Source organism: Desmodus rotundus, chromosome 1, assembly GCF_022682495.2.
Source record: "Desmodus rotundus isolate HL8 chromosome 1, HLdesRot8A.1, whole genome shotgun sequence".
Taxonomy (NCBI): domain Eukaryota; kingdom Metazoa; phylum Chordata; class Mammalia; order Chiroptera; family Phyllostomidae; genus Desmodus; species Desmodus rotundus.
The window spans coordinates 82488367-82501537 of NC_071387.1; the positions used below are offsets into that span (position 1 = coordinate 82488367).

The following is a 13171-nucleotide window of genomic DNA, read 5'->3' on the forward strand; positions in this document are numbered from 1 at the left end:
GCTCTCATTTAGAATAGAAGGGCAGATAAAGTGCTTCTCAGATAAGGTCAAGTTAAAGGAGTTCAGCATCACCAAGCCTTTATTATATGAAATGTTAAAGGGATTTATCAGAGAAAAAGAAGATAAAAAATATGAACAATAAAATGACAGCGAACTCATAGTTATTAACCACCACACCTAAAACAGAAACTAAGCAAATAACTAGGACAGGAAGAGAATCACAGAAATGGAGATCACATGGAGGGTTATCAGCAGGGGCGTGAGAGGGGGACAGAGGCGAAAAGGTACAGAGAATAAGTAGCATAAGTAGTAGGTAGAAAATAGGGGAAGTTAAGAATAGTACAGAAAATGTAGAAGCCAAAGAACTTATATGTACAACCCATGGACATGAACTAAAGGGGGAGAATGTGGGTGGGAGGGGGTGTGCAGTTTGGAGGGGAAAAAAGGAGGGGGGAATGGGACAATTGTAATAGCGTAATCAATAAAATATATATTAAAAAAAAGACTGGTTGAGAATGCCCTCTAGAGGGAGCTAGGGAATGAGCTTAACTGTGCCATCCTCTGGGCACCTGTGAGTTCTTGAGGGTGGAGTCCCCTCCCCCCTCACACACACACTCTGAGCAGCCACAGGAAGAGGGTCCCCTGCAGGAGGGGAAGAGCTGCTCCACCTTCAACACTGGGGTCCCAGGAGAGCAGCACAACATTTAGATGTGCTGCTGTCCTGGGAACAGATACCCACGCCTCCTTCAGCAAAGAGTATTTATGCAAATAATTGGAAATTTCTTATGTGGGTGGGTGGCACTAAAAGGAATGTTCTCTATTTTGCTCACTGTTGTGACTTAAAAAACATAAAGGCCAAACAAATCAAAATACAGTCTTGATATTTAGAGTTTGGGGATATTCCATTCGTCTTATTTCTGAAATTTAGCAAGTCATGGGCCTCCACGTGAAGATTTACACTGCTCACAACCGCTCGATTTATTTTCTCCAATTTGCCTATAAATTCCTGTTTTTCTAAGACGACTGTGAATGAGGCCTTCGTAGCGCCTTTCATGGATCATCATTCATCCCTCATCATAATTTCCACTTAGCCCTGGCTGCCAAGTGCACTTACACAACCGACCCAGTAGGTAGTGAGTGCATGGTGTCTTCGCCTCCGGAAAACCGGAGGGAATAACCGAGGCTTGGAGGACGCCAGCCTCCACCACTCATTCAAACCGCTCCTCTCGCTATGGCTCCGGCCTTCCAGGTCCAGAGTAAGCACAAAGAATTTTCTTCACTCACCCAGTTCCTCCCCCCTTACACCCGACGTCCACCCACACCACTGGAACTTAAGCTACTCCAGGCAGAGCGTGGGTGGAGACTACGCGCCGCCTGGGTCTGAGGGTAGGGTGGGATCCTGTGCTATTTCCATGTTTGATGTTTATCATGACCTTTTTTGGCATTAATTTTGACTTTTTAAATATTGCATTAAAATATGTTTTCTCGATCATTAAGTTTAATGGCGGTATCTTAAATTCTGTGCCCACGCAAGTGTCTCTTCCGCCCCGTCAGGGAACTGAAACTATTTGGTCCCAAAGCCTCCGACCGTGCCAGATACTTTAATATTCTGCTTCTTGAATAAAACGTTCTTTAAGAACCTCCCCCAATGATTTGCAGGACTCCTGGGACCCTCCCAGGCCACGTGCAGGCTGTCGTGGCAATCTGGAGAAAAAAGGGCGTGTCTCCCCACGTCTCTCCGCTCCTACCGCTCTTGGTTGAACTTCCCTGGCCCTTCCAGGTCCGCAGAACACCTGGATCAGGTGGGACAGGATGCAGCGAAATTGGGAGGGAGGAGGTAGAGATGCGGGATGGGGGACTGGGGGCTAAGAGCAAGGTGGGCAGTGGCAGTGGGCGGTCACTTGGAGGGCTGGGAGGGGAGAGTTCCTGGGGCGGAGTGCTTAGCGGCAGAGTGCAGAGAGGGTGGGGCGGAGCGGGGCAGGACTGTGAGTTGCAGTGATGTAGAGGAGAACGTGGGGTGGGGCACAAGGGGGTGGGGGAGAGCTCTAGGGTGGAAGGGTGCCAGGGCAACTCGGCTCCCCGGAGGCTAGTGCTGCGCTGTAGCTGCAGCGGTTGTGACTAGGGTCGTTGGTGTCTGAGTTTCCCACGCCCCTTCTCCCTAGGGCGAGCTTTCCAGACCAGCCTCAGGCTGAGGCCGGTGCTGAGGCCAAAGAGGGTCTTGAGCTGTACAGGCGTCTGGAGGTGTGAAAAGAGGAGACACCGCTGCCCCCCTGCAAGTGGCCATTTATCTGCGCTCACTGCCCAGTCCTCCCTCTTTTTCTCTCCACAGGTGTTCTTCTCCACAGGTGTCCCCGTGCAGGCCATGGTGGATATGCTAGGCGGGCGGCTCCTGGTAACCTGCCGCGGTGCGTGGGTGGAGGCTGAGACAGTGCTGCAGAACAAGGTGGTTGCGCTCTACTTTGCTTCAGCCCGTTGCGCGCCCAGCCGCGACTTTACGCCGCTGCTCTGCGACTTCTACGCGGAACTGGTGGAGCAGGCCTCGCCTCCCGCACCCTTGGCTGTGGTCTTCGTGTCCGCCGACTGCAACGCACAGGAGATGGAAGACTTTTTGCTTCAGCTGCCGGAAACCTGGCTGGCTCTGCCCTTCCAGGACACTTACCGGCAGTGAGTGTGGCCAGGGTTGGAATTCGACGGCGTGTCCCCGGAGCCCCAAGCCCTGCTCCTGTCCCTGCAGTCGGAAGCTTTCCTCCCCCCTGAAAACCCCCTCCCCCGGGGTGAGGACGCTCTAGGGTACCTTCGTAGGCTCTGCTCCGGTTCCTGGGGAGGCTATAGCAATTGGCGGACTGGAGTGATCGCTTCCCCGGGGGTCTTGGTGTGTCCGGACCCCCTATCTTGGAGGGTCTGCTGTGGCGAGACTGTGGTTCGAGGAGCTCACCCTGGGCCCAGCAGCCCGGGTGCCCTGCCCCACCACATAGGGCAGACCCCAAGTCTGAAGAGCAGGAGAGTGGACTTGGCAGGTCACTCTGGTCAGAACCGGAGACCATGGGTGGGTGGGCCTGACCAGGCCAGCAGTGCGGGGACTGGGGTTGAGGTGTGGGGTGGAGTGGAGAGGACTGGCAGGAGCTCTGCGCAGGAGGTACGCAGTGCTAGCCACGCCGCAGTTTCATTTTTTCTGCCAATGACTGGAATTTCCTAATGGTAAACGCAGTCCCTGCACCATCTGCAGCGGAACCAGTTTCCTGTACCAACTGTAGGGGGAACCTGAGGAGGCAGATGTCAGAGGTGACAGAAATCTTTGCTGCGGGAACTCATCCGGTCCTAGCATTAGAAAAGAAGTGAGAAGGCAGAGACCCTCAGCTTTGTTGGCTTTCAGAGTTTGTGAGATACTAGAAATCGACCCCATAGTTCCCCACTGGCTGGGATCAGGGGCTCTGCGGAGGGGAGTAGAGTGGACTCGGGGGAAGAGGAAGAAGATGGAAGGACGACTTGGGAGTGGGTTGGCAGGGAGGGAATATGGCATGGGCACTAATGTTCAGCGTCTTGGGGTCTCCTGTGATGTAAGCATCCAGCCTTGGGTTTAAATCTCACTTTGTGAAGTGCGTTACCCCATCTCCTTAACAGACACAGAGAACTTCTGTGCTTTTACAGGGGCAAGTTTTGCATTTCTCTGGGGATTATTACTTAGTTGTGGCATTAATTCCCAAATTAATTGTTCTGAGAGGACATTCCTTCTGGGCAATTAAAAATGGAAGCTATCTTTGGAAATTCCATTTCCCCAACACCTACTTTTGGTGATGCTGAGGAAGATATGAGGTGGGCAAGCCTGCTTCTCTCACAGCAGGAGTAGCAAAGTCAACAGATGATGGGTCCAAATGACCATGACTCACTTGGCAAAAGGATGCATTATAGCATCATATCTAGTACTGGTTATAAAATGTTTGATTTCCTTAGTACTCAAGTTATACACAGCTTTTGAAAGAACTTAGTTTTGAAAGTGACAGTAATCATGCCAAGAGCTCAGGCCCCCTGGCAGAGCCCAGCTCTGGGAATCACTTGGTAGGGTGACCAGAGGCAAGGTATGGATTGCTGAGTAGAACGATGCATCACAATCAGAACTCCCTTCTTCCCCATTATCTGGTCAGAGCTGATGAAGCCCCTCAGGCAGCTAAGCAGCTCAGGCCCTGGAGGCATCTGGCCTCACTAGGCCATTTCAGGTCAGGAACCTGATTTCTGGAGGGATCTAGCCTCAGGTTTTTCTTTTGGGGAGGTTAGCTCCTTGTCCCCACTGTTTTCCAGACTGCACTTCATTAACCCTGTCATTGCTGTTTGTACCTTCAGAAGGGGGTATTTTGTTGGGATTCTTGGAACTGTGCCTTTAGTTCTGCTACCCTAGCCTTCATTAATGGAATCAGAAGAGGCCTGAAATGGAAGTAGCCACCACCAAACTAAGGAATGTAGGAAGCATCCAGGCAGCAGAGGGGGAAGATCCTAATGTGTTCAGAATCCAACACTCCACTTGGTGTTGTGGGAAGGTGGGGCTGGGACAGTAACCTCTGGGCTCCTTGGGTCATGGTGAAGGCCCTGGGCTGTCTTCCCTCAGTGGCTTCCCGTTGGACTACTGAGGATGGCAAGTCTTGGGAGGAAGAGAGGATATCACTAAAGAGCCCCCACAGGGTCACTTTGGCATGGCAGTAAGTGGGAGCACTACAAATGCCCCTGTAGGAAGGAAATGCCTGAAGTTGCTCACCTTGTCCTCAGAATAGCTTAGATCTTGGCTTTGCGGTGCAGCCCCCATAAAGCCAGTGTGAGTGATGCCCCTCTGCCTGGACAGGGACATGTTTCCTTGCATTCCTCCAGAGGCAGCATGGGAAAGAGGAGGGGCTGACCTTCTAGGCCTGAATGAGGGGGTAGCACCAATGACAGGCCATCCTGCCTAGCTAGCTTCCTTCCCTTTGTTATGGGCCCAGGAAAGAAGTAAACTAAATTTTCCAGCAGGAATCCTTGTCACATTCTGCCATGCAGGTGAGACCTGCTTACTGTTGATGTCACATGGATTTTATGATTGTTTCTTGAGAACACTTGGGCTCTGGAACCTCAGTAGAGCCCAGTGAGGCCTGGAGTAGACTATCCTTACTGTTCTAGTTTTTACCACTGCCTGCGGCCATGGGCCAGGTGGATGAAACACCTTAGCCTCCAGTTCAACAGGTTTGGATTACATGGAAAATAGCTGGCTATGGCTTTATTTCCTGGGTAGAGAATGGTTCTATTAGAGCCCTCAGTGCTCTGGGGTAGAGTTAGTGCATTTGCCAAGCTGCTCAACTCTGCCCTCCCCACCTGGGAGTCCAGCTCCTCCTGGACTTACTGACTCAACACATCCCTCTCAGGCCCCAAATTCACTAAGTCTGTGGCTCTCCAGTCCTTTCCTTCTTTCTGCTCCTTTCTACTTTCTTCATTTCTGTCCTGAATGTTAGAATATTTTAACTGGTTCCCCTGGACTTTGTGTCTTCATTTAATCTGAAGGGGTTCTTATTCTCACATCTTCATCTCATCACAGGCAGGTGTGGTACTGCCATGCCCTATCCCAGCTCTCCAGTTGTTTTCTGAGTTCCTGTTGCCCACAGAACTCAGTCTACATCTTGCCCCTGCCCTCCAGCATTTGACCACACTTGTCTCCCACCCCAACCCTTTCCACCTGTGTTCTGTCCAGACTGGACAACTGAAGTTCCAGAACACTTCATATACTTTCCCACCTCTAAAGATTGTACATACCATGCCCCCAGAACCCTGAAGCCCCCTTGGCAGTACCTCCTCCATGCCCCTGGGGACACCGGGAGCATTTCTGTCCTGGAAGGTTTGTGCCCTTCATAGGTTGAGCCTAACACCACCCTGTGTAGGAGTGTGTGTTTGGGGCTCTCTGTAGCCCCTAATGTCAGACTTGACATTGTTCAGTGTTTGATGTCTGCAGGGCGCTTGTTGGGTGCATGATTGGAACAAGAAGAGAGATTTGCTCTGTAACAGTCTGCTGGTGGCCAAGATAGAAAGAGATGAGCCAGAAGTTGCCATGAAACCTACAGGTAGTTGTACCAGGGACAGTGAGGCACTGCTTTAGATGAAGGGAGGACACCAACGTTGCAACAGCACCCAGCACTGAGGGCAAGGAGGAACAGAGCTCTCAGATTTCCCAAAATGGTTAAAATGCTCAGTTATCACAACTTCCCTCTGCCCAGTGACAAGGTTCTCTCCTTTCCAAGCATAGTCTATTCTCTCTGGTCACAGCTCAGCCACCAGAGGGGATTGAGATGACTCCAGGGGAGGAGGATGTGGCTCCAAGGTTACAGTTGTCTCCAGGCAGAGGCTGCCAGGGTAGGGATTTGAGGGACCACATCAGTGACTCAAGATAAGCTGGAGCAACAAAATGTCTACTGCAAACCTCCTCCGTGTTCCTCAAAACTCAGTTTGCCTTGCATCTTCCTGACTATCAGAGCTTGATTTAATGTTGCAAGTGATTAAAACAACAACAGCAACTCCAAGCTTGAACAAATGAAGGTCATCTGTCAGTTTAACTGAAACACCCAGCAGGCTGGTCTGAGGAAGCGGGGAGGCTACTGAGGATAGTTTTGTGGCTCTGCCTTCCGCTGTCTGTTTTATGCTTGGTTTGCAACCAGGGGCTGGCTAACAAACCCAGTCTCTCCTTGTAACAAGAGTGCCTGTGGTATCTTGGAATATGCATTCTTATACCTTCCTCTTTCCCAACACACAAGCAAGTGCTTCAAAGAGTCTCACTGGTTGAGTCTGCTAGTTACCCATTCTTATGGTAGTTGGAATAGCCAAGGGCAAAGACTGGGCACCTGGCCCAACTGGGAAGGAACCTGCCCCAATTCCACCCAGTAAGAATAGCCAGTGTTTATTGATCACTTACTATGCACCAAGCCCTTAGCTAAGCTACACATGTATTAATCATTTCATCTTCGCAACAACTCTGGGTTCTGTTATTTTGCAACACAGGTGAGTTATCTGGGGTATGGGGAGGTTAACTAACTTCTCCAAGTCATACAGATAGTTAATGCCAAAAAGCGGAAAGGCATGCTTTCCAAGGGTGGGTCAATGGTGCTGAGCAGTAAGCCACAGACCTCTATTACCCTGGCTATCTAGGGCATTGTCCTCAGCTCCTGCCTGCTCTCTCCCACACTTCTGACCTCTGGGTCTGAGGAGGGAATGCAGAAGACCCTAGAGTTTTGGCAAACTTGAGTAAATTGGCTCCACTGTCAGGGGTGGAGACTGCATTTCTGACTGGTTCCCAGGTGATGCTGCTGCTGTTGGTCAAGTATCTCACACTCAGAGTCACTGCTGTTCTGGACATGCTGCCCAAAAGTGGGACCTGTAGCAGCAGTGGCTTCAGTGCTGGAATCTGACGGGATGCAGATGCTGAGTCAGGCTCCAGGTGGGCTCAGGGCCTCCAGGGTCCCCTCACCATGCTCCAAAAGCCACCCAGGCTCCTTCTTGGGGGGTAAGCCCCATGCCCTGGGTGGCAAAGCTACAGCCAGACCACAGCTTCCCTTCCTGGCTGTATGCCTGCCCCCACTGCCCAGAGTCATGCTGACATAACCCAGCTGCCCACATGGCCAGACAGAGCTTAGATCAGGCTGCTGACCAAGTCCCTGAGCTTTTGTGCAAAGAGCTATTTGGGTTGTTCCTCTTTAATATTTTTGTCTTATGCCTTTGGGGAAAGCTAATTTCTTAGGCATTTCAAAATTCAGAGGTTGTGCAGGGATTTTAAACATTGGTCAGTGGGGTGGGGGGTGTTGGTCATCTCCTCTGTGACATCTCTCATCAGCCCCACCTGAGTTCCCAGACCACTGTGGCTGTTTGGGGCAGATCCATCCATCCCCTCAGTCTGCAGTTTGATGTGGTATGGGTTTTTCAGTCCTGCAATGCAGTTTCAGCAGGGCTATCTCTATCATGTCTTTCTCATTATGCATGATTATTTTTGTGTAGTAGTTCACTTTTTTTTTCATTTTTGTCTTTTTCCTCCTCACCTAAGTAGTGGACTATATGTGGACTGGCTTCCAGAAGCTGCTGGAGTGGCAGTCACATTCAAGGTTTCCTTAGGGAACAGGCCATCTGGGGGTTGCCGAATGTTCTTAGAGTGACAGTGGTGCCTGCCTGTGCCCCCAGAGCAGGACCCCTGATTTCTGATATTCCCATCCTTCCTTCTCCTTGGCCCAGTTTTGACAGAGCTTTGCTCCATTTTTCAGTCTTTCCCAAGAAGATGGTTTGGTTTTATTGCTCACCCTATTTTGATTTATTTCCTATTTCAGTGATTTCTGTCCTTAAACTTCTTTTGCCTCTTTCCACCTTTCTTATGTTGGCTCCATTATTGTGTTTCTAGCCTCTTAAAATAAATGCAGAACTGGCCTATCTAGATGCCTTCTACTTTTGGATAAGGATGTCTAAGACCAGAGCTTCCTGTGTCAAATTGTATCTCCAGCTTGGGATCTGTAGTATATTCCATATTGCCCTGTGTTAAGTATTTTGTAGTCTGCATTGCTATTTTACATTAATATATGGTTCTTTAGTTTTTAAACTCATTGCAAAAAATTATTTTTTATTGTTCTCCAATCCCATTTTATTATTATTATTATATGGTCTGATTGAGTGGTCTGTGCACTACTGATTATTTGAAGTTCAGTAAGACCCCTTCTATGATGCAGAGCATGGTCAGTTTGTCACTGTTTCACAGGTGTTTGAAAACAAGGTACATTCTCTCCTTGTTGGGTATAGGTGCTGTGTGTGTTTTTCTGCTTGAGACTTGTCTTTGACCTGGAAAAGAATGGGAAGACCTTGATGGAGTGGTCAGTGGAAGATTTGGTAACATGAGAGTCTCAAGTGCATTTTTCCTTCCACTCAGGTTCACAGCCCTGAGGCTGACAAAGGAGGGAAATCAGATTATGGCTGACATTGATGTGAGGTCCTTGCGTGCTGGCCAGGGACACAGGAGGGGGATTTTCATCAGCTGTCCTGTGCTAAGAGCAGTGATCCCCATGATGGGGAAATTTGCAAAACTAAGGATGATGCTCCTTCCCATAAATAAATTCAAATCATTTTGTAAACAAGCCTTTTATGGGTTACACTTGAAATGTTTCATCCATAATGTTAATCAGCATGTCCTTGAATTTGTAGGTTAGAATGTATAAAAAGGCTTTGCATTTATTTAGAAATCATGAAATTTCAACTTTTATCATCCTATATACCTGCTGTTTTCAACCTCTTGAGATGTAGAAAGGGATATGAATTTATTGGGTTTATTTGTGGGCTTAAAATTGCACTGTGCAATAGGTTAGCCATGAGCCACATGTGGCTTCTTAAATTTAAATGAAAATGAACTAAATGAAAGAGTCAGTTCCTCAGTCATAGCAGCCACATTTCTAGGGCTCATTTGTCCCTTGTGTCTGTGGCAGCACAGTCACAGAGCAGTCCCACCACTGTACACACTCCTCTGGGAGAGTACTGGCCTGTAACAGATAGCCGAAGGAAGGAAAGAGTCTCAAAGGGGACCCGAAGCACAGGAGGAGGGCATAGGCAGCTGGGTTCTGAGGTTGTGCAGGGTTGGTTGGTGGGCACAGGAGAGGCCTTGGTCCCTTTAGAGGTGTGGCAGCAGCTTCCTCAATCTCATGCTGACCCCTGGCCTGCCGTCTTCTTTCACAGTGAGCTGAGGACCAGGTACCACATCACAGCCACCCCCAAGCTTGTGATCCTGAAACCCAGTGGGGAGGTCATCACCAACAAAGGACGCAAGCAGATCCAGGAGCAGGGGCGGGCCTGCTTCCAGGACTGGGTGGAGGCCTCTGAAGTCTTTCAGAACTTCTCTGGTTGAAGTGGTGGATCTCTGGGGACCTGGACAGGCATGAGATACACCAGCTACTGCAGCAAGATTACAGGGAGAGGAGAAGCGGGTGGTTCAGTGTATGTCAGAGCAGAAGCACTCAGCCATGGCAGAAACACTGCTCAGAAAGCATGCCCTCCTGTTCAACTCCCCTGGCCTGCTTATAGCTGTATTATTCTCAGCACAGCTTTCTCCAAATAAGATTAGCTGTGTGTGCATTGAGCTGTTGGAAATCTATGCAAAACTTGTATTGATACAGGCTCTTCAGGTAAAGTAATATATTAATTGATACATTTTCTGTAGATCTACTTATTATAAGGATATATTTTCACTATGCTTTCACAACTACATTTATGGCTAAAATCTGTAGCATCTATATGCTTTAATAAACAAACCTGTTTCCACTGGTACCCTTTCATTTCCATTTTCTCCTGGTGAACCAAGTACTCTTAAGAGGAGAAAGAAGCCCTTGGGAAGTACTGTTCTCTATTTAATTATGAGTCTTGGGATTTTTTTCTTCTCTATGTTTTTTTTTCTCACATTTATTTTTAATAACATCATAATAGCCTAGAAATAACTGAAAATATCAAGGCTGTATAGTCACATCTTCAAGATCAAACCTCAACAGCTCCTAAAAGATCCTGATGGATCCTGGTGAACAAGAACCCAAGCACAGTGTTTGAAAACAGCAAGATGGGAGCCATCAGGGTTCCACTTTCCAGCTCCAGGCCCCTCCTCTCTCTGGATGGCCTTTCCAACTGTATTTTGATCTGGATGACTTGGATCATGAAATACCAACACCTACCTTTAGCCCAGTCCCCATCTGCAGAACCACTTGACTCATGGGACCCCCTCAGCTGGAAATTGGAGCATACCAGTCCCTTGTAGGACCCAGGAATCCCCATGTTCCTTTACTAGGCTCTTGGTGGGGCAATGCAGGGCAGAGTGAAGAAGACACTGGGTCACTTTGGTAAACCAGGAGGTAAGAGCTAAGTCCTCAAAGGTAAGACCATGTTCTTGGCTTAATCAGAATGGAGCTGTGGGCTCCATGGCTCAGTCATTTTGACCTCCCTCCCATATCTTCTCTAACAGTCAGGTTTTCCCACAAAGACCCACCATTACTGGGATCCATGCATTGACTAAAAATGTAGTTAATGGAGTTAACCTGGTCATTATTTGCCCCAGAAATAAAGCACATAGGAATGCAGTTCTCTTCCTAAAACAATACATGGGATATTCATTTAATTGTGGTATTTTTTCCAGCTTTACTGAGATATGTATTATACAATAACATTGTGTAATATAAGACAAAATGATGAATGCCACAGCTCAGCCTTACATGGTTACCATTTCTTTTTTGTGGTAAGAATATTTAAGATCTAATTATGGTACTTTTTAAAGTCGTTTTTTAAAAATATATTTTTATTGATTATGCTATTACAGTTGTCCATTTCCCCCCCTTCACTCCGCTCCATCCTGCCCACCCCCTCCCTCCCACATTTCCCCCCCTATAGTTCATGTCCATGGGTCATACTTATAAGTTGTTTGGCTTCTACATTGCCTACCCTATTCTTACCCTCCCCCTGTCTATTTTCCACCTATCATCTATGCTACTTATTCTCTGTACCTTTCCCCCCTCTCTCCCCCTCCCACTCCCCTGTTGATAACCCACCATGTGACCTCCATTTCTGTGGTTCTGTTCCTGTTCTAGTTGTTTGCTTAGTTTGCTTTTGTTTTTGTTTTAGGTGTGGTTGTTAGTAACTTTGAGTTTGCTGTCATTTTTACTGCTCATATTTTTTATCTTTTTTATCTTAGATAAATCCCTTTAACATTTCCTATAATAAGGGCTTGGTGATGATGAACTCCTTTAACTTGGCCTTATCTGAGAAGAACTTTATCTGCCCTTCCGTTCTAAATGAAAGCTTTGCTGCATAGAGCAATCTTGGATGTAGGTCCTTGCCTTTCATGACTTGGAATACTTCTTTTCAGCCCCTTCTTGCCTGTAAGGTCTCTTTGGAGAAATCAGCTGACAGTCTTATGGGCACTCCTTTGTAGGTAACTCTGTCCTTTTCTCTTGCTGCTTCTAAGATTCTCTCCTGCTTAATCTTGGGTAATGTAATGATGATGTGCCTTGGTGTGTTCCTCCTTGGTCCAGCTTCTTTGGGACTCTCTGAGCTTCCTGGACTTCCTGGAAGTCTATTTCCTTTGCCAGAGTGGGGAAGTTCTCCTTCATTATTTGTTCAAATAAGTTTCCAATTTCTTGCTCTTCCACTTCTCCTCCTGGTACCCCTATAATTCGGGTGTTGGAACGTTTAAAGATGTCCGGGAGGTTCCTAAGCCACACCTCATTTTATTGAATTCTGGTTTCTTCATTCTTTTCTGGTTGGATGTTTCTTTCTTCCTTCTGGTCCACACCGTTGACTTGAGTCCCAGTTTCCTTCCCATCACTATTGGTTCCCTGTACATTTTCCTTTGTTTCTCTTAGCATAGCCTTCATTTTTTTTTCATCTAATTTCTGACCAAATTCAACCAATTCTGTGAGCTTCCTGATTACCAGTGTTTTGAACTGTGCATCTGATAGGCTGGCTATCTGTTCATCACTTAGTTATATTTTTTCTGGCGCTTTGATCTGTTCTTTCATTTGGGCCTTTTTTTTTTTTTGTCTTGGCATACCTGTTGCATAAAGGGGCGGAGCCTTTGGTGTTCACCACGGCGGGGTAATGCTGGTTGCTGTGCTGTGATGCTGTATGTGGGGGAGGGGTCCAATAGGGAGTAAAGGCACTTGCTCCACTCTCTGTGGGTTTTCAGTCACTCCCTCCTCTACCCACAATCAAATGGGCCTTTCTGGTGCTGCTTCCCAAGTGGGTGGGTTTGTGTACATTCTAGGCCCCTGTGGGTCTCTCCAACAAAGTCTCCTGTGAGTCTGGGAGTTTCTCCTGCTGCTGCCTCAACCCCCACAGGTGTTTTCAATCAGTGGTATGAGGCTTTATTTCCCCACACTGGAGCCCTGAGTTGCACGGTCTGTCTCCTGGTCCACCAGCTGCTGCCTTGCTGGGCAGCTGCAGGTTTGCCCACCCAGCTCCACAGTCCACCACCTCACTGGGTCCACCAGCCGCCGCCTTGCCACGAGTCCTCTCAGCCCGGCTGCCAGTCTCCACCTCTCCTACCGGTCCAGATGAGTGTGTCTTCTTTATCTCCTTGGTTTTCAGACTTCCATACAGTTTGATTTTCTATCAGTTCTGGCTGTTTTTTATTTTTAAATTGTTGTTGTCCTTATTTTGGTTGTGT

General features: G+C 48.0%; 1 protein-coding gene across 2 annotated transcripts; it reads left to right on the top strand.

Moving 5' to 3' along the window:
• Nucleotides 1-1721: 1721 nt before the first annotated feature.
• On the top strand, nucleotides 1722-10281 carry NXNL2 (nucleoredoxin like 2). 2 transcript variants are annotated; one of them, XM_024563346.3, is made up of 3 exons: nucleotides 1722-1802; nucleotides 2330-2664; nucleotides 9706-10281. In XM_024563346.3, exons 2-3 carry the CDS (start codon nucleotides 2363-2365, stop codon nucleotides 9872-9874), a joined length of 471 nt encoding a protein of 156 aa, XP_024419114.2. In that variant the 5' UTR covers nucleotides 1722-1802; nucleotides 2330-2362; the 3' UTR covers nucleotides 9875-10281. The 2 variants fall into 2 exon arrangements, with proteins under 2 accessions (XP_024419114.2, XP_045053642.2); XM_045197707.3 differs by having other exon boundaries at nucleotides 1758-1780.
• Nucleotides 10282-13171: the final 2890 nt, after the last annotated feature.

Bases quoted from the DNA above. Each gene is read 5' to 3' on its own strand.
- NXNL2 (XM_024563346.3), top strand. From the start codon at position 2,363: ATGGTGGATATGCTAGGCGGGCGGCTCCTGGTAACCTGCCGCGGTGCG. The intron at 2,665-9,705 runs GTGAGTGTGGCC...CTTCTTTCACAG, and splicing joins TTCCAGGACACTTACCGGCA to TGAGCTGAGGACCAGGTACC.